Source organism: Somniosus microcephalus, chromosome 2 (genome assembly GCF_052327205.1).
Source record: "Somniosus microcephalus isolate GS21.2 chromosome 2, FLI_Smic_1.0, whole genome shotgun sequence".
Lineage (NCBI taxonomy): Eukaryota > Metazoa > Chordata > Chondrichthyes > Squaliformes > Somniosidae > Somniosus > Somniosus microcephalus.
The window spans coordinates 8,005,090-8,025,369 of NC_140988.1; the positions used below are offsets into that span (position 1 = coordinate 8,005,090).

Here is a 20,280-nt window from a genome sequence, read left to right on the forward strand (position 1 = left end):
ACTACGGCCCCAAAATAGCACTAAACATTGAAATAAAAAAATTTTTAAATCACATTTTTTAAATAAACTATAAATGACATGAAATAACTATTTTAAACAATATAAATTTTTGAAAAAAATAATTTTATATTCTAACGGGGCTAAAAATAAACTTACCTTGCTTTAAAGTATTTAAAAATAATAAATCTGTGGAAAAAATGTTTTAATTTTAATTAATTCACCACTTACCTTGTAAAAAGGCCTTACGCCTGCTTTTTAAATTTCTAACTTCTGCAGACTTACCCTCACGGAAAAACCTGTAAAAAAAAAACCTAAGTTCGATGCACACGCGCAGCCTTCCCCTGCACACGCGTTCGACCTCTGAACCCCTGCTTTCAGAGGAACGGAAGTGCCGGTTTCCCGCGCATGTGCAGTGCATGTAGAAAACCGGCACTTCCATCGGACCTACGGGTGAGTACCCCGTGCGTACTCACCCGTGGAGACCCGAATTTCTGGGCCAATATCAATCTATCCTCTGAAATAATTCTAGCATGGTGTTAACTCCTGTGGGATTCCAAACTTTTTTTTTGTTGGGGGGGGGGGGGGGGGGGGTGGAAAAAGAGAGAGAGAGAGAGAGAGAGAGAACGACAGATAGTCAAGATAGGGAGAGAGACACACAGTCAGTGCAAGTTCTTTCTTTTTTTCTTTATTGATTGGAACATAGGATCAGGTGCAGGCCATTCAGCCCCTTGAGCCTGTTCCGAAATTCAATTAGATCATGGCTGATCTGTATCTTAAACTCCATCCACCCGCCTTGGTTCCTTATCCCTTAATACCCTTACCTAACAAAAAATCTCTCAATCTCAGTTTTGTCATTTTCAATTGACCTCCAGCCTCAGCAGCTTTTTGGGGGAAGAGTTCCAGATTTCCACTCCCCTTTGTGTGAAGAAGTTCTTCCTGACAACAACCCATTGCTAAAGATGTACCAGAATGGCCGGGAGTTATTGCCTTTCAGCTTTTCTTACTTTGCACTTTGAAAGCATCTGTCCTTTGTGGAGCGATTCCAAACAGTGGCATGATTGATGGACAACACAGTGCAGGGAATCATGGGCACCAAGCTAGATTCCCCCACTCTGCATTACAGAACCATAAGCCTCGCTATTTTCTTGGGCGATATTTCGGGTGGGGGGGGCGGGAGGAGTTACGGATGGGGAATCTGGAAATGCGGGTTTCCCCTGAAGGATGTGGAGTTTTAACTCCAGGGCATGCTTGCATTTTTTCCCCCAGGTTCCCCGGCTGACAGCCAGCCTGACTGACAGGCTTGGCTACAGCCTAGGTTTAGTGGTGGGTGGGTCGGTGATCGCGAAGGTGGGGGGGGCAAGGTTTTTTTTTTTTTTTTTATAAAAACAGGGTTGACTTGTTGGACTTAGAGGAAACACTCCTGCTTCTCCTGGTCCACAAGCAGTGCTGTGAATGCATTTACCTTATGGATCCAGCCCTTTTAGTCTCTTACCTGCCGGGTTTCCCGGCCGACAGCAATTAAAAATAGAAACCTTGTTAAAACGGAGGCATGCAGCCTCCTGAACAGGTTTCGACCACCGACCTGCCTCCTGTGAGCGGATTGATTGCCCGTCCCTTGTCTCGCCTCCGTTTAAAACCAAAGTGGGCGGGTTTGAGGTGGGTTGGGTTTGTGTTTGAAATTTTAAATATTTTAACTTCCCACCTGACCCAAACCCACCTGTTTTTTGGGGTTTAAATTACCCCCATGGTGCTCCAACATGCTATGCCACTGTGCTATCCATACAAAAACAGACGCTTTAGGAGAACACAAATAATGCTTCAGACCACTTTAAAAGGACACTATCCATGACAGCGATTCAATAATTTATTTTAAAAGGCTGAAATGTTTTAATATTTATGGATCTTCCACTTTTTCCATTTACATTAGGTATTTTTATAATATTCGTTCATGGGATGTGGGCGTCACTGGCAAGGCCAGCATTTATTGCCCATCCCTAATTGCCCCTTGAGAAGGTGGTGGTGAGTCGCCATCTTGAACCGTTGCAGTCCGTGTGGTGAACGTACTCCCACAGTGCTGTTAGGGAGGAGTTCCAGGATTTTGACCCAGCGACGATGAAGGAACGGCGATATATTTCCAAGTCAGGATGGTGTGTGACTTGAAGGGGAACTTGGAGGTGGTGGTGTTCCCATGCGCTTGCTGCCCTTGTCCTTCGAGGTGGAAGAGGTCGCGGGTTTGGGAGGTGCTGCCGAAGAAGCTTTGGCGAGTTGCTGCAGTGCATCTTGTAGATGGTACACACTGCAGCCACGGTACGCCGGTGGTGGAGGGAGTGAATGTTTAAGGTGGTGGATGGGGTGCCAATCAAGCGGGCTGGATGGTGTCGAGCTTCTTGAGTGTTGTTGCAGCTGCACTCATCCAGGAAAGTGGAGAGTATTCCATCACACTCCTGACTTGTGCCTTGTAGATGGTGGAAAGGCTCTGGGGAGTCAGGAGGTGAGACACTCGCCGCAGAATACCCAGCCTCTGACCTGTTCTTGTTGCCACAGTATTTATGTGGCTGGTCCAGTTAAGTTTCTGGTCAATGGTGACCCCCAGGATGTTGATGGTGGGGGATTTGGTAATGGTAATGCCGTTGAATGTCAAGGGATGATGGTTAGACTCTCGCTCATTGCCTGGCACTTCTGTGGCGCGAATGTTAGCTGCCACTTATCAGCCCAAGTCTGAACGTCGTCCAGGTCGGGCATGGACTGCTTCATTATCTGAGGAGTTGTGAATGGCGCTGAACACTGTGCAGTCATCAGCAAACATCCCCATTTCTGACCTTATGTTGGAGGGAAGGTCATTGATGAAGCAGCTGAAGATGGTTGGGCCTAGGACACTGCCCTGAGGAACTCCTGCAGCGATGTCCTGGGGCTGTGTTGATTGACCTCCAAATACCACAACCATCTTCCTTTGTGCTAGGTATGACTCCAGCCAGTGGAGAGTACCCCCCCGCCCCCCGTCCCCGATTCCCATTGACTTCAGTTTTACTAGGGTTCCTTGATGCCACACTCGGTCAAATGCTGCCTTGATGTCAAGGGCAGTCTAGGTATTAGTGCAATTTGGACATCTCAATACTATTTACATAAGCTATAATTATTCCAATCCCCACCATCTCATCCTGGCTACAACTTCTGTTGAAGTGCATCGAGATTGCATTTACAGTTGATTAAAAAGTGTTACGCATTTTTTAAACTTTTTTCCCCCCCAGGCTTTTGAAACTGATCAAATCAAATATGTGGGGAAAAAATGTAAGTAGTAATTTCCCAGCCATTATTCCACTGATTCAGCCTTTTAGTTTTGTACATGCATCCGTTAAAAAGTTAACTCAAACGAAATTATTTCCATTTTCCACCTGACTTTCAACTGCTGCGTAAAGTTTAAAAGTTGAATTACAAAAATAACTATTCAGGTCATTACTTGTCTTTGTTTTTACAGCAACACTGCTTGAAAATAGACGAGTGATTGGAGACGGTGCATTTTAACTAGATGTACATGTCGGATCAGCGTATTCTGACATACTGCGCTGTGAGCAGATAAATCCCACCTTGTGTCAAATTATAGATTGTGGAAATATGGATATATTTTGCTACCACTCATATCTCAGGATTTTTACTATTTGCTAGTACTTCATATATTGTCCTTTTCCAAGTCAAAAACAAAAAAGACTTATTTCCCTTAGCAGAGAGGTCAATAACCAGGGGGCGTGGATTTAAAGTAATGGGTAGAAGGATTAGAGGGGAGTTGAGGAGAAATTATTTCACCCAGAGGGTGGTGGGGGTCTGGAACTCACTGTCTGAAAGGCTGGTAGAGGCAGAAACCCTCATCGCATTTAAAAAATACTTGGATATGCACTTCAAGTGCCGTAACCTACAGGGCCACGGACTGACGTAAGAAAACTACTAGTCACTTGGTCTGAGTATTAAACAAGGCTTTAATCAGCTGTTTTTCAACATGGAGATCTAGTTGTGTCCTTCACTAGTTCCTGTTAAAGAATGTCCTGAGCAAGCTGGGCCCATGCCCGAGTATTTATACTCTCCCTGGACAGCGCCACCAGCAGGCCGCCCAGTATTATTTCATAAGTCATTTCCACATGACTGACAAGGCTCATGTCACGGACCAAGAGCTGAAAAGTGGGATTAGGCTGGATAGCTCTTTTTCAGCCGGCAGGGACACAACGGGCCAAATGGCCTCCTTCTGTGCTGTACATTTCTATGATTCTATACATGCCATACAAATAGCCCCAATGTTGTCTGGGTCAATTCCCAAATAAATATTTCCCCAACCAAACAAACAATACAAAAAGATTTACAATAGGTTCTTCAGTTTATGAGACAGGTGAAACAAGACCTTCTGCCCTCTCCTCCACCCAAAAAAAAAGGCAGTGAAATCAAGGTTATTTAGCAGTAGCAACTCACTGCTTTACTCGGTATTGACAAACTGTGAGATGACTTCAAATGTTTATAATAAACTGATGAATCAAACTCACCACCCAAAAGCAGCAACACCATGAGATCAGAAGCTGTTTTAAGCTCAGAGATATCATCTTCTTTATTACTGTCCACAGTCTCTTGGACAAGCTCCAGCAGACAGTCTACTAACCCTGCATCAACCAGCTGTAGCTTGATGACATCTGAAACAAAGCAGAGAAACACATGTTAGTTTATAGCTCTGGAGAGCAGGGATTTCAAATCTCATTTGATACTTTCTAGACCCTCTTCATTCTTGGGCCACAAAACCATCTTCAGCTAAAGGGTACTTGTCATGGCTTGCTTCTAAATATAGAACAGAAACTGCTGGTTAATAACTACAAATACAAGCTTCACTTCAATATAGCAACCGGCTACCTTTAAGATTCAATCACAGCATCAAAGTAAGTGTTAGTGGCAATAGAAACAATGCTACCCCACTACCATTCATTTCTGTGCCTCCAAAATCAGGGTTCAAAGTTATTTTTTTCCACTTACTAGGGCAATACCACCCACTGCCATCGCAGCCTTAACAATGGACATGAGGTCTTATTGCAAATTCCCAGGAGAGCCACTAAGTGTCTCAGCACCTGCAAGAGAGGAAAATGAATAGCTGAATGTCTTTAATTGACAGAGGTTTCAAAATAGAAAGGAGGGCATTAGAGATTAAAGTTGAAATAACTAATTAAGACATGAGAACTTTGTTTCAATCAAATAGCTATTACTGAAACTGGCAGATCAATGAAAATCACTTCCATTTCACTAGATATTTCAACTTTCGGAGGCACGGTTCGAGACTTCAAGTGGAAGAGATTTGCCAAAAAGGTTAATGTAGTTTGATATAGTATCTACTGGCTTTAGAAACCCCTGGTAGAGTCCATGGCATGTACCAGAATGTCAGGTGAAAAGGAAGCTATTTTTTATGATCTCCAGCCAGGTTTCAGCAACAGTGATGCGACTGAGATGAAGTTGTAGCTGTATCTGCTTGCGTGCTATTTCAACTTATACTCTCACCTGCCCTCACTTCCATTCAAGAACACCGGTCACGTAAAGCCCTTCAGCCATTTACTTTCTGCTTCTTTTCCAGATGAGTTGACTCTAAGCATTTCTACTGAAAACAAGGCACAGGAGGCAATATTTTGGTGATAGCAGAGGGCAGCTTCCCAAGAAATGTAAGTAAAGTTGCTTTAAAAAAAATGGTTCGAGTGCTATATTTCTTACCATTAAAATTCCCTTTAATGTTAGATAATGTGCCATGTTTGATTTTATCTTTTCCAGAAAGAATAAGCCAGACTTACTACATCTGCACTAATGTCAGTATAGATCAGTTCACAGATCACAAGATACAATGATGGATGAGGTAGGTCATTTAGCCCATCCAATGCAATTTATCCAGAAAGATTCTCAAGTTCCCCCCAACTACAGCATCTAACTGTTTCTTAAATGCTTCTAGGGTTTTCACCTCCAGTACTCCACCTGGAAGTATGAATTTCCTGATATCGGTCCTAAATTTACCTTTTACTAGTTTGAACCTGTGTTTCTTTATCCTACTCTCAATTTAAAAGTAATATTCTTTTCGATTCCATTAACTGTCTTGTATATCTCTGTAAGGTTACTTCTCAGACATCTCCTATCTAGGCTGAAAAGCCCAAGCCTGTTTAGTCTTTTCTTCATAACTCACACCTTTGACACTAGTGATCAGCTTTGTGGTGCTTTGGCGCTGCCTCCTGTCCTTGAATGTCTCTCTTCTGCCTTGGCAATCAAAACTGGACGCAGTTTTCAAGGTGATTGATATGATTTTGGTTATCTCCGTTTGGGGAGGGCAGCTTGCTCATGTATTCCCTAGTCAATGCTTGGAGGAAGTAATCATCATTCAGAATATTTAGCATTTTGTGCTCGTCCTCGGTTTCAAGTCTAGTTGCATCTTTTATGGTTATAACCTCTCATCTGACTGCCCTTTTGCTGTCTCAAGGTTATAAATCATAGAATCATAGAATGGTTACAGCACGGAAGGCGGCCATTCGGCCTGTCGAGCCCGTGCTGGCTCTCTGCAAGAGCACTTCAGCTAATCCCACTCCCCCGCCCTTTCCCCGTAGCCCATCAAATTTCTTTCCTTCAGATATTTATCCAACTCCCTTTTGAAAGCCGTGATTGAGTTCGCCTCCACCACCCTCTCAAGCAGTGCATTCCAGATCTTAACCTTTCGCTGTGTAAAAAAGTTTTTTCTTACGTCGCCTTTGGTTCTTTTGCCAATCACCTTAAATCTGTGTCGTCTGGTTCTCGACCCTTCTGCCAATGGGAACAGTTTCCCTCTACCTACTCTGTCCAGACCCCTCATGATTTTGAACACCTCTATCAAATCTCCTCTCAATCTTCTCTGCTCCAAGGAGAACAGCCCCAGCTTCTCCAGCCTATCAATGTAACTGAAGTCCCTCATTCCTGGAATCATTCTCTGCATCCTCTCTAAGGCCTTTCACATCCTTCCTAAAGTGCGGTGCCCAGAATTGGACACAGTACTCGAGTTGGGGCCGAACCAGTGTTTTATACAGGTTCATCATAATTTCCACACTTTTGTACGCTATACCTCTATTTATGAAGCCCAGGATCCCATAAGCCTTTTTAACTGCTTTCTCAACCTGTCCTGCCACCTTCAACGATTTGTGCCCATATACCCCCAGGTCTCTCTGTTCGTGTACCCATTCAGGATTGTACCATTTAGTTTATATGTCCTCTCCTCATTCTTTCTACCGAAATGTATCACTTCACACTTTTCTGCGTTAAATTTCATCTGCCACCTGTCCGCCCATTTCACCAGTCTGTCTATGCCCTCTTGAAGTCTATCACTCTCCTCCTCACTGTTCACTATACTTCCAAGTTTTGTGTCATCTGCAAATTTTGAAATTGTGCCCTGTACACTTACGTCCAAATCACTAATATATATCAAGAAAAGCAGTGGTCCTAGAACCGACCCCTGGGGAACACCAGGACTTGACACTGCAGTGCAGTACTGATGCAGTGCTGCATTGTCTAAGTGTTGCTCTGTGGATGAGACATTAAACTAAGACTATTTCTATCCGTTCCAGTGGTTCAGCAGGGAGTTCTCCTGGTATCCTGGCCAATATTCTATCTTCAATCACCACTTCCACCAAAAACGTATTAATTGATCATTCAACTCATTACTATTTGTGCTATGTGAAAAATGGCTGCTGCATTTACCCACATAACAATAATTTATGTTATGGAGGCAGACGGCATGGCTGAGGTATGAAATTAGTACTTTGCATCTGTCTTCACCAAGGAAGAAGATGCTGACAAACCTTTTTACGCAGGTTAGTATCTGGAATGCACTGCCTGAAAGGGTGGTGGAGGCAGACTCAATTGTGGCTTTCAAAAGGGAATTGGATAAGTACCTGAAGGAAAAAAAAATTGCAGGGCTACGGGGAAAGGGCGGGGGAGTGGGGCTAGCCGAAGTGCTCTTGCAGGGAACTGGCACAGGCTCGACGGGCTGAATGGCCTCCTTCTGCGCTTTAACCATTCTATGATTCTAACTGCATAAGGTCGTTCATTCCACGTGAAGCCCAGGGCATGCTTCTGAGAGATATGATTCGGTGTGACAACTGACTTCATTCTTTTCTGGTGATGCAAAATGGGAGCTTTTTGTGGTTAGATTTGTATGCAAAAACTTGGAACCAAATAACAATTTTCTATGTCATGCTGTAAATATATCCTCTAATTTTCATTACACAAACACTAAGTTCCAGGCTTACAAAACTTGGATTGCTTTACTGCTATGCTAATAGGCTTTAATGCACCTTTGCATTCATTTTCTCCAATAACTGAAAAACTGTCAGCCGACAACTCTGATGAACCACAGATTTAAAAAAAAATCCAAATCAGCAAATTAGGATGGGCAGCTACACTGGACACATTTTGGAAATCAGCTACGAGCCACTGAAGTGCTGATGAATTTCTTGTTTATTCAGAGACTTGGATGAAACTGCACATTAAATTCTCCTTTAGAGCCTCAACTGAAGTAGTCAGCACATCTGTCAACTTTACTGCAGATTAAGACAGTCTTTGGTATAAGTATCTGTGTTTAACTATTTTGCAAAAAAATGAACTAATTTCTTCTTTTTCTTCAGATTTGCATTATTAAATTAGTAACAGTGCATGGATACTATAAAGATTTGCATTTATAATAGCATGTCTTAAACATTTCAAAGCACTTCACATACAATGAATTGTATGACTTAGGTAGGCCAACAGGGCAGCCATTTTGTGCACAGCAAAATCCCAGAAACAGCGATCAGATGAATGACCAATTAATCTATCTTCATTTGCTGTTCATTTGTGCAATCTCCAGTACATCGGAGAGACGGAACACAGATTAAGTGAAAGCTTTGCTTGCATCTCTGTTCAGTTTGCAAGTGATGCTCCGACCTCCCTGTCGCCTGCCACAAACTGTCCCTCACACACCCGCTCTGACCTCTCCGTCTTTGATCTTCTAAGCTGTTCCAACGAAGCTCAAAGTAAGCTTCAGGAACTGTATCTCTTATTTCTGCCACGCACTCTAATATCCTCTGGTCTCAACACTGACTTTAGTAACTTCAGGCCTTAGCTATACCCTCCATTTTCTCCACAGCAGTGGGGTTCTTGTGGTATAGAATCATAGAATCTTACAGCACAGAAGGAGGTCATTCGGCCCATTGTGCCTGTGCTGGTTCTTTGAAAGTGCGATCCAATTAGCGCCACTGACCGGTTCTTTCCCCATAGCCCACCAAATTTTCCCCCTTCAAGTATTTATCCATGCGGGGAGGATTGATTGCTGCCTTTGGTTGGGGGGGGGGGGGGGGGGGGGGGGAAAAGAGGACGAGTTGACATAAGGGTGGAAACCCTTCATCAAAGCAAAGAGCTGGTAGGGGTGCAAGCCGGTAGTGTGTGTGCCTGTTTCTGTTTCTTCTTGCAACGGACAGATGTACTGATTCACTTACAATGTCTGTTTCAATTTCAGATCTACCAAATTTGCAGTTTGTTTGTTTCTCTCTTTCTCCTGTTTCTGATTTTCTCCCATTCTGTTTGAGGGGGCCTCTCCAGTGTCGTCCTTCATTCATCTGCCCAGTCCTTTGTGCTTTTTCTATCTCTGCATCATCTCATTGATGATTTTTATAGCATCTAACAGCCTTCTATTAAGCAGTTTGCAGGTCATTAACGCATGAACTTCCCCTCTGTGACTGGTGCGTCTTTAATTTTCTCCCCATTTCTCTCTCACTAAAATGCTCGTTTATTTTTCAGGCTACAGTCCTAATGAAAGGTGCGCGCCCAGAATGTCGGAACGTGTCTTTTCTCAGTACATATGCTGAATGACCCTGCTAGTTCCATTTTTTTCTGTTGTAATTTCTGTTCTTGGCAGTGCTGCTTGCGGGAGGAAACTGGAAAGGAGCGAGTTGTCGGTGTTCTGGCCAATTCTTGCCATGGGACCTTTAACATCCAGCTGAACCCCTGAACAGGCAGAAGAACTGACATGACAAAGCTACTCACGCCTCCTGCAATAAACCAGGTCAGTCAGCATGGGTATCTTCCATTTCATTTGTTCAATGATTTTCATTAAAATGTAAGTTGCTTTATTCAGAAATGTCCCTAAAAACCACCTTTCCGGTATGGCACAGGCCGTTTTCTAATTACGTAGGCGTGGTTTACCAGGTCTGAAGGATAAGGTAAATCCGTGTAAATTCCTGTTGATTTCAGAAGGTTCTTCCAAACATACATCTTTTTCATTAGGAAACTGGTAGTTTAAATAAAAAAAAAACTGCAAAATAGTTGCTAGGATGGATAAAGGTCCGTAAGCATCACGTGACTGGACTGATGATGCCCACGGGATTTTTAAAAAAAAAATCAAGACACTCCATGGTTTAGTGAATAAATGTGACACACACTCTGATGCTTAAGACTAGAAAAATCCTGGGTTTGAACCCTGGTTTGGAGTTGGCTGATCTCAATTAACATACAAAATATATTTACATTTTTCAATAATGTTCTATTTACAAATGATCATCTTGGTCACATATTTAACTTCTCATATAATAGCACCAAGAATCACAGTTAAGTGGCACAAATTGGAAATGAAGTCCTGGCAGATGTTAACAGTGTCGACCAGTTACATTGCGAAGTTGGGTTGAGAAGGTCTAAGGAGTTGGATAGGCTGGGAGAGGTGATCACAAACAGAGGCCAAAAGTACTTGATACCACAGAATCACCAAATCCCAAGTCTTGGAAGTGAAGCTTAGGAGTCAATTACCTCGAATGTCACATTTGTATTTGAGGATACTCCTCAAAGTGAATAAACGCTGGAGATAAACCAGTTCAACAAATCAGCAAAAACATACTGGGAGACGGCAATTTCCAAACTAACTAAAATAAGCACAAGTGCACGTCATCCACAATTAAACCAACTTCTGTACCTAAAAATGATACAGTAATTTGACTAACAGCGCTTTTACATTGTGCCTCAGTAGACTTGGTCTCAAAAGAGTTACAGCAAAACGACCCCTCAGCATAACTTTCCCATTTTCACATTTGAAGTCTACTGCTGGCCAATTGCTTCCATGGAACAGGTTGTGCTGATAGCAGATTCGGTGATCCATGAAGTAGTGGGTCTCCACTGTTTCTTGAACTTAGCCATGCGACTTATACTGGGGAGTGCCTTGGCCAGCAAGAAGCCAATATACTGGAAATAACAGCACCAACAACTTATATTTATATAGCGCCTTTAACGTAGTAAAACGCCCCAAGGCACTGCACAGGAGTGTTTTAAGACAAAACCCCCCCCACAGTAATACAAGTGTCTTTAATTACAAAAAGGTGGTTGTTAAATAACTTACATACAAATTAATGTTTATTCTTTTAAAAAATGTGCCAACAATAATGGTCTCATGAATTGAAAGAATACTCACCATGTTCTGCCAATGGAGCCAAGACTTCAAAAATCATCTCTTTCTTCTCGTGTTCAGTTTGCTTTTTGAAGAGTTTTACAAGTTCATCTGCAACCTTAGTTGATGCAAATTGCTCTTTGCTGGACTCTATTAAATTAAAATTTATAAATACAATGAAAAAAGATGGCAATGAAAAATTTACATTCAAAGGAGCATCAGGGCAACAAGCTTACTAGTCATGTAGCGCTGATTACTTTTCGCCCTGCGTTAATAATGAAAAATAAAGGTGGTAAAAGTCCGATAAATTTCATGCGATTGACTGATTTTAAGCAATTTATCTCTAATTATACATCTAAACCACAGTACAAGAGCAGCACCACTCTGCAACTGATGGACTAGTGCCTGCACTTTAAAATCTTCAACAAAATAAAAGCCCATGTCTACATGTTTTTACAAGTCTGCAGTTCTCCCTAGATTTCCCCTAAAATGATGGAAGTAAAATTATGCAAATTGCAGAAAAGGGCATTTTGGAAGATCGAAAAGACAATCCGAGGCCAAATGTGAACACTTCGCTGCAAAGCACAAGTTTTCAGCAGTCACAAGCCTCCAAGAGTCTCCAAGATGTATCCTAGCTTACCTATCTCTGCTAGGTTACCAAATGCAACCAAGCACATTTCTGTCAGTGCTGTATGCTGGGAATGTATGCCCAACAACTGAACCAAAGTGGGAATGACCCCCATATTTATCAGCTGGGCCTGCAGGGTATCTGTAAAACAAAAACAAAAGTAAACAAAGTTAAAATTTAATTCTTAAAGGCCGAAAGCAATCTTACACACAAAATCTACCCCTTGACATAATATACAATCAACAGTTAGAAAAGAAACAAGATTGCAAAACACATATTGCCTGAAAGTAATGCACTGAAAGAGAGAGATTATGTTGCCTGGAATGGTTAAAGACTTGATGAATCCAAGCAATAAAACCATACTGGATTTATCAGTCCTAATATGCTGGTACATCAGCAGACAGGGTGTGTGGAGGAGTTTGTAAATGTATGTACACAGTCAAAACAGATGATGCAAACTCGGAGGTGTTAGACCCAGCATCTAATTGTATGAAAAGTTGGTTATTCAAAGTGAAGGTAAATCTACAAAGAGAATGATAAATGCTGCATCCCATTTGCTCCATGTTACATTCTGGGAGAGATATCAACGTTTGAGGGCCAATTTTAAAAAAGATTCTATGATTCTAGAAGTGTTACCATTTTTAAATCGCAAAATTGCCGTATGGCAACAACTTATTAAAACATAATAAAAGGGAGCTGGTGTTCTTTTTCATAAACAGGTAGTGCAACAAAATTTAGCATTTCAAAATCTCAACATTCCCATGCCATACTTTGTAATAAGTTGTGTACGGCAACGGAATGAAAAAGCTGCCTATTTTCAAATTTCTTTCTCTGAATTCAAAAATCCAACTTGTCTACTTCAACAGTTGTTCCAGAGTGCAATCTACGCCCAAGCTCCTCCTTCCTCCCATTTCAATCATTTTAAATTTTGCAAACTGCAACCTGTTTCAACAGCCCAGTGCGCAAAAGGCACCACGCAGTCTAGTTCTAAACTATGCAGACCAGAAGGTTCCAGGTTCCATTCCCTGGGCAATAGCCAAGGCACTACAACTAGTCTTAGTGCTCCTGTGGTTGCGGTGGTAGGGGGAGAAATCGCTATCCATTGACCTCCTCCTGGAAAGTTGTGTGTGTGGGTGTCAGTGAAAACAGTGTTAGGCTTAGCTTTGATGCCCTCCTCAAATAATCTGCTAGAACTCATGGTCAGGTCTACACAAAAAAATGGCCACTTGGTTAAGATCACACACCATCCTGACTTGGAACTATATCACCATTCATTCATCGTTGCTGGGTCAAAATCCTGGAACTCTTTAGGGAAGAGGGACCATAATATGATAGAATTTTATATTGAGTTTGAAAGTGATTTAGTTAAATCCGAAAGCAAACTACATAGGTATGAGCAGCGAGTTGGCTAAGGTAGATTGGGAAACTACATTAAAAGGTATGACAGTAGACAAGCAATGGCTAGCATTTAAAGAATTAATACATAATTTACAACAAATATACATTCCTTTAAGGCACAAAAAACCCACAGGAAAAGTGGTCCAACTGTGGCTAACAAGAGAAGTTAAAGATAGTGTTAGATCAAAGGGAGAGGCTTATAATGTTGCCAAAAAGAGCAGTAAACCTGAGGATTGGGAGGATTTTAGAATTCAGCAAAGGAGGACCAAGAAATTGATAAAGAAAGGGAAAATAGAATAAGAGTAAACTAGCGAGAGACATAAAAAGACTGAAAAAGCTTCTATAGGTACGTAAAAAGGAAAAGATTAGCAAAAGTAAATGTGGGTCCCTTACAGGCTGAGACAGGAGAAATTTTAATGGGGAATAAGGAAATGGCAGAGAAATTAAACAAATACTTTGGCCGTGATTTTCTCATTGGTGGCGGTTTGGGTGCGGGTCAGTTGGTCGGCGGGTTCCTGTCCCGCTGCCACTTTCAACCGGTCAAAAATTGCAATTTTACTCTAATTGGCCTATTGAGTCCCTGTGTGCGCGCTACCTTGGCCAATTAGTGGTTTTGGGTCTGCTGCTCACCTCTGCTGAGACGTCGGTCAGCTAGCTGCATTTAAGGGACCCATGCAGCCTTGTTTCATTCTCATTATTTGATGCTGGATTTCGTGCTACCAACTGCTACCATGACTGCTTCAAGGGCCAAGGCTTCACCCCGCTTTGATGATGACTCCCTCCATGCTCTTGTGGAGGGAGTCAGAGGGCGCAAGGTGGTACTCTTCCCATCCTCTGGACGGAGCAAGCTTCCACAGCAAAGCAATGCAGCCTGGCTGCAAATTGCAAAGGAGGTCAGCTCCAGATCGTTGTGCATTCGATCTTGGGTGCAGTGCAGGAAAAGGTTTAATGACCTGGTACGCTTAGGAAAAGTGAGTATATCACACATGCCCTCAACCTGCTCCCCATCTCCCCTCATCACCAGCACTCTGCACTGTCAACCTACTCCTGCACATCCCACTTTACCCTTGCATCCCTTAACCATCCCTCTCTCTCTATGTACACAATCACTTCACTATTCGACTATGCTGACCTCACACTCGCCATCGCTGTTATGCAATGCCAACAACTAACAACGCACAGGGAGGACCCTTGGTATTGGCACCTCATTCCATCTTTGTCTCCTTCGAAGCATTTATGTTATGGATTCTCTACACTCACTCCATCATTCTCTCTCAAACTCCACTTGTGTCCCTCATTGCAGGAAGAGAGAGCCCACAATAAGAGGGAGAGGGCCATGACAGGAGGGCCACCTTCCATTTCCAATCTGACCAATGCTGAGGAGGCGGCACTCGAAATCATCGGAGGTGATGAGGATCTGGAAGTGAGGGACGGTCAGACAGGCGCAGCAGAGCAAGCTGGTGACAGAATAGATTTGCATCTCTCTCATTTACATTGCATGAGTGACTGATATGGCATCTGATGCTCAAACAGATTGACTTATGATCTGCACAATTCGATGTGCATGCTACGTTAATATCACATGTGTAACTGATGCCTTTACTCCCCCACAGGACCATCGACAACCCCCCTCCCTACTATCCAGGAGGAAGAGCCTGAGCCTGAAGACTCCTCAGAGGAACCTGCAACCTCTGAGGGCGCAGCTTCAGCAGAATTAATCGCACCCAGCACCAGCGCAGATACGCACACCTTGGTGGGACCATCGCAAGATAGAGTAGTGTTGTCACCTGGTGTATCACAGCTCATAAGTGAGCATTAGCAGATGGTGGAGACAGGAACAGCAGTGGACAGTCCTCGTCAGATGCTGCAGGGTGCTCCCAGCTCTGCTCAGCTGTATGTGGACCCTGTGCCTCCGGGGCCATCCGGAAAGAGAGCGATGCTGGAACTCCAGGAACAAGTGCAGGAGTCTCTGGCAGGTTTTATCTCCATGGTTACTGCGAGTGTGGAGAGGATGGAGGAGTCCATGTCTAACATAAGCAGTGCCTTTGTGGAGGCAATGGCACATGAACGCACCACCACGGAAAGGATGGCAACCTCCGTGGAAAGGCTGGCTACGTTCATAGAGGAAATAAGTCGCCAGAGTCAGGAAAACATGGTGAATGTTCAGAATAGATTGACATCTCTGGAGGAGTGATAGGCAGCTACTGAGCAGAGAAACCAGAGCTTCATCGAAGTCCTTTTTGAGGAGGACTGCCAGTGCAGATACGGGTCCTCATGGCCTCCCTGATGTGCAGCAAGGTGCTGTCCAGCCACTTGCTAGCACTGAAGTGGGGCTGACCCATGAGAGGGATGTTGGTGGCAGGCAACAAGGAAGTGTGGGCTCCCCTCCAAGCGCTCCCACTCCCATGTCACTGCGTAGTCCTCGGTCAGAGCCCCACCAGAATCCTCACCCAACTGAGATGGGCGTCTCAGCCCCTGCACAGCTGCAGGAGGAGCAGACTGTTGCCGAGCCCCCTCAGGCTCGCAAACCCAGAGGACGCCCGCCAAAGGTACTGAAGCAGGAGCAGCATGAAAGAGAGCAAGGTGCCTCCACATCTGCTGAAGCCACAGGGGAAGCACCACGTAGAAGCACGCGTAAGAAGACGATAAAGCACAATTAGTCACCAGGGTAATCACTTTGGTGTTCCGTTCTGTTGTCTTTTGTTTTCTTTTATATTTGGCAGTCATCCTTTTGTGAATGTATTAAACAAAAGTGATGGCAAACTGTTGAAGGTCTGGCCTGGCCTGTGTGTTCTGGGAAATGGAAGTTGCACATTGAGGGCTCAGGGCGACTTGCATTTGTAATGATGGTGGTGAGAGTGATAGGAACCCACAGGTTCTTGTACATTGTGTATGGTGTGATAAGAAGGTGCCAGCCACATGTGTTTGATTCGTCTAACTAAGCGAATCTGGCAAAAATGAGTTCATTCCTTGCATCATGGGCAGCAATGTGCTCGCGTGCTGCTGAAGCTGGCTCATCCGTCTCCGCAAGGTCTTCCTCCTCCTCCTCCTCCTCATCTGAGAAGGTTATGTGCTGAGCCACTTGTTCGTCAGGCAGCTACAAGCCATGATGCTGTGCGATGTTGTGCACTGCACAGCAGACCATGATGATTCTGGAGACCCTGGCTGCTGAGTACTGTAGGGCTCTACCTGATCTGTCAAGGCATCTGAATCGCATTTTGAGCAAGCCGATGCTTTGCTCGATGATGGATCTGGTTGAAATGTGGCTGGCATTGTAGCGCTCCTCTGCTTCATTCGATGGCCTCCTCAACGGCGTCACTAGCCACGTCTTCAGGGGATAGCTCCCGTCTCCAAGCAGCCACCCGGAAAGTTGTCTTGGCGGATTGAAGAGCGGAGGCACACTAGACTGCCACAGGATGAACGAGTCATGGCAACTGCCAGGGTACTTTGCACAAACATGCATAACGTCCTTCCTGTGGTTACACACCAGCTGGACATTAAAGGGAGTGGAAGCCCTTGCGGTTGACAAAAACAGCTGGGTTGTGATGGTGTGCCCTAATGGCCACATGTGTGCAGTCTTAACGCCCTGCATCCTTGGCAAGCCTGCCATATTTGCAAAGCCAACCGCACGCGCGGTTACACTTGCTTGATCCGTGGAGAAGTGGATATAGTTGTGCACCTTTGCAAAGAGGGCATCGGTAACCTGCATGATGCAAGTATGCGTGGCCGACTGGGAGATGCCGCTGATGAGCCCGGGAAGGACCCTGAAGCAAAAAAATTGAGTGCGGTGGTGACTTTGACAGCCACTGGTAGGGAGTGTCCACCTGCTCCTCTGGGCTCCAGGTGTTGGTGCAGCATTGCGCAGATGTCAGCGACTACCTCTCGCGAAAGTCTCAGCCTCCTTTGGCATTGCTGCTCAGTCATGTTGAGGAAGGTCATTCTCGGCCTGTAAACCCTGTGTTGGGGGTATTTCCTGCGGCAACGTGCAGCCCTGCGCTGACACCCTCTGCCCTGTGCAGCATCAGGTGGGTGAGGAGGAGGTTGGCGCTCCTGTTGTTGCTGCTGCTGTTGTGCCTGGTTCTGCTGCTGCCGCGGCTGCTCTTCCTCCAAATCGGAGGACCAGGATGACAGGGTATAAATGCTGCTGGTAGATATCTCAGTTGAGGAAGCGCTCAGTCAATGTGGGGACAGAGTTTTCCCAGGAGGTCACAGTGGAGATGGATCTCAGCTTCACCACTTAAAAGATCAGTAGACCTGCAAGAAGATTTTCAAGACCTGAAAAAACAAAGTTCTGTCATCTGTAAGTGAACCTTGTTGAGATCTCCGTTTTTATGCTGGAGCTGCAGCGGTCAAGGAGTCAGCCACTTGGTGAACCCGCCACAATCAGCTGCCGTGGTTTGGGAACGGCGTGGAACACAGAAAATGTGGGGGGGGGGGGGGGAAAAAAAAAAAACCGCTGTGAAAATAGGCTTATGCAGGCAGTTAAAAAGCTGCCTTAAGGGCCTGTCCCGCTGCTTGGTGGCAGGACTGATCGGGAGTCTGGGAACCCGCATTTGGGAAAGTTGCGCGGAGGCGGGATCGGACTCCGCCGTCAAAATTTGCAATTTTACTCTCTGACCCGCCTCCATAACCGCCCTCTGAGGGCCGGCAAAATCACGGCCTTTGTGTCGGTCTTCATGGAAGATGCAGCAAAAAACCTCCCGGAAATAGTGGAGAGCCAAGGGTCTAGCGAGAATAAGGAACTGAAAGAAATGAGTATTAGTAAAAAAATATTAATGGGACTAAAAGCCGATAAATCCCCTGGACCTGATGGCCTACATCTTAGTGTTTTGAAAGAGGTGGATATAGAGACAGTGGATGCATTTGTTGTCATCTTCCAAAATTCCATAGATTCTAGAACGGTTCTCGCAGATTGGAAGATAGCAAATATAACCCCACTATTTAAGAAAGGAGGGAAGAGAGAAAATGGGGAACTACAGACCTGTTAGCCCGACGGAAAAATGCTAGAATCTATTATTAAGGACGTGGTAACAGGGCACTTAGAAAATAATAATAGGATTGGGCAGAGTCAACACGGATTTATGAAAGGGAAATCGTGTTTGATGAATCTGTTAGAGTTTTTTGAGGTTGCAACTAGCAGAATAGATGAGGAACCAGTGGATGTGGTGTATTTGGATTTTCAGAAGGCATTTGATAAGGTGCCACACAAGAAGTTATTAAACAAAATTAGGGCTCATGGGATTGGGGGTAATATACTAGCCTGGATTGAGGATTGGTTAACAGACAGAAAACAGAGAGTAGGAATAAACGGGTCATTTTTGGGTTGGCAGGCTGTAACTAGTGGGGTACCGCAAGTGCTTGGGCCTCAGCTATTCACAATCTAGATCAATGATTTGGATGAGGGGACCAAATGTAATATATCCAAGTTTGCTGATGATACAAAGCTAGGTGGGAATAAGTTGAGGAGGACGCAGAGTCTTCAAGGGGATATAGACAGGCTAAGTGAGTGGGCGAGAACATAGCAAATGGAATATGTGGAGAAATGTGAAGTTATCCACTTTGGTAGGAAAAATAGAAAAGCAGAGTATTTTTTAAAATGGTGAGAGATTGGGAAATGTTGGTGTTCAGAGGGACCTGGGTGTCCTTGTACATGAATCACTGAAAGTTAACATGCAGGAACAGCAAGCAATTAGGAAAGCAAATGGTATGTTGGCCTTTATTACAAGAGGATTTGAGTACAAGAGTAAAGACATCTTACTGCAATTATATAGGACCCTGGTGAGAACACACCTGGAGTAGCGTGTACAGTTTTGGTCTCCTTACCTAAGGAAGGATATACTTGCCATAGAGTCGTGCAACAAAGGTTTACCAGACTGGTTCTTGGGATGGGAGGATTGTCCTATGAGGAGCGATTGAGTAGACTGGGCCTATATTCTCTAGAGTTTAGAAGAATGAGAGGTGATCTCATTGAAACATACAAAAGTTTTTACAGGGCCCGACAGGGTAGATGGAGGGAGGATGTTTCCCCTGGCTGGGGAGTCTAGAACCAGGGGTCACAGTCTCAGAATAAGGGGTCGGCCATTTAGGACTGAGACGAGGAGAAATTTCTTCTTCAGGAGGGTGGTGAATCTTTGGAATTCTCTACCCGAGGGCTGTGGAGGCTCAGTTGTTGAGTATATTGAAGACAGAGATCGATAGATTTCTGGATATTAAGGGAATCAAGGGATATGGGGATAGTGCAGGAAAGTGGGGTTGAAGTAGAAGATCAGCCATGATCTTATTGAATGGTGGAGCAGGCTCGATGGGCCAAATGGCCGACTCCTGCTCCTATTTCTTATGTGACTCCCTCCGTAACAGCACTATGGGAGTATTTCACCACACAGACTGCAGCCGTTCAAAAGGCGGCTCACCACCACCTTCTCAAGGGCTATTAGGGATGGGCAATAAATGCTGGCCTTGCCAGCGACGCCCACATCCCATGAACAAATAAAAAAAGAATGTGGAGCTCGCTACCACAGAGAGTGGTTGAGGGGAAGCTAGATAAACACATGAGGGAGAAAGGAATAGAAGGAGATGGTGATGGGGTGAGATGAAGAGGGGTGGGAGGAGGCCCTTGTGGAGTATAAACACCGGCACGGACCAGTTGGGCCGAGTGGCCAGTTTCTGTGCTGTAAATTCCATGTTAATGAACAGGAAATAATTGGTTTGTTTTTATGTGGATGGCTCCGGCAAGGCTACATTTATTGGCCAGCTCGAACTTACATAACACCATTAAACTGGTTACACGAGTGGGCTTGTCATATTTTTATGATTTGTATGCCTG

The 20,280-nt window shown here is 44.3% G+C and overlaps 1 protein-coding gene across 5 annotated transcripts in view; it reads right to left on the reverse strand.

Annotated features, from left to right (window-relative positions):
- The window catches only part of rap1gds1 (RAP1, GTP-GDP dissociation stimulator 1), a 94,448-nt gene that overhangs the window by 25,809 nt on the left and 48,359 nt on the right, over positions 1-20,280 (reverse strand). For 3 of the 5 annotated variants that reach the window (XM_086006395.1, XM_086006377.1, XM_086006400.1), the window contains 3 exons: positions 12,072-12,200; positions 11,456-11,581; positions 4,527-4,670 (listed from right to left, as the gene is read on the reverse strand). In XM_086006395.1, the coding sequence (XP_085862521.1) occupies positions 4,527-4,670; positions 11,456-11,581; positions 12,072-12,200 (399 nt within the window). The remainder of the gene's footprint in view (positions 1-4,526; positions 4,671-11,455; positions 11,582-12,071; positions 12,201-20,280) is intronic. The other 2 variants (XM_086006386.1, XM_086006411.1) reach the window with 1 other exon arrangement.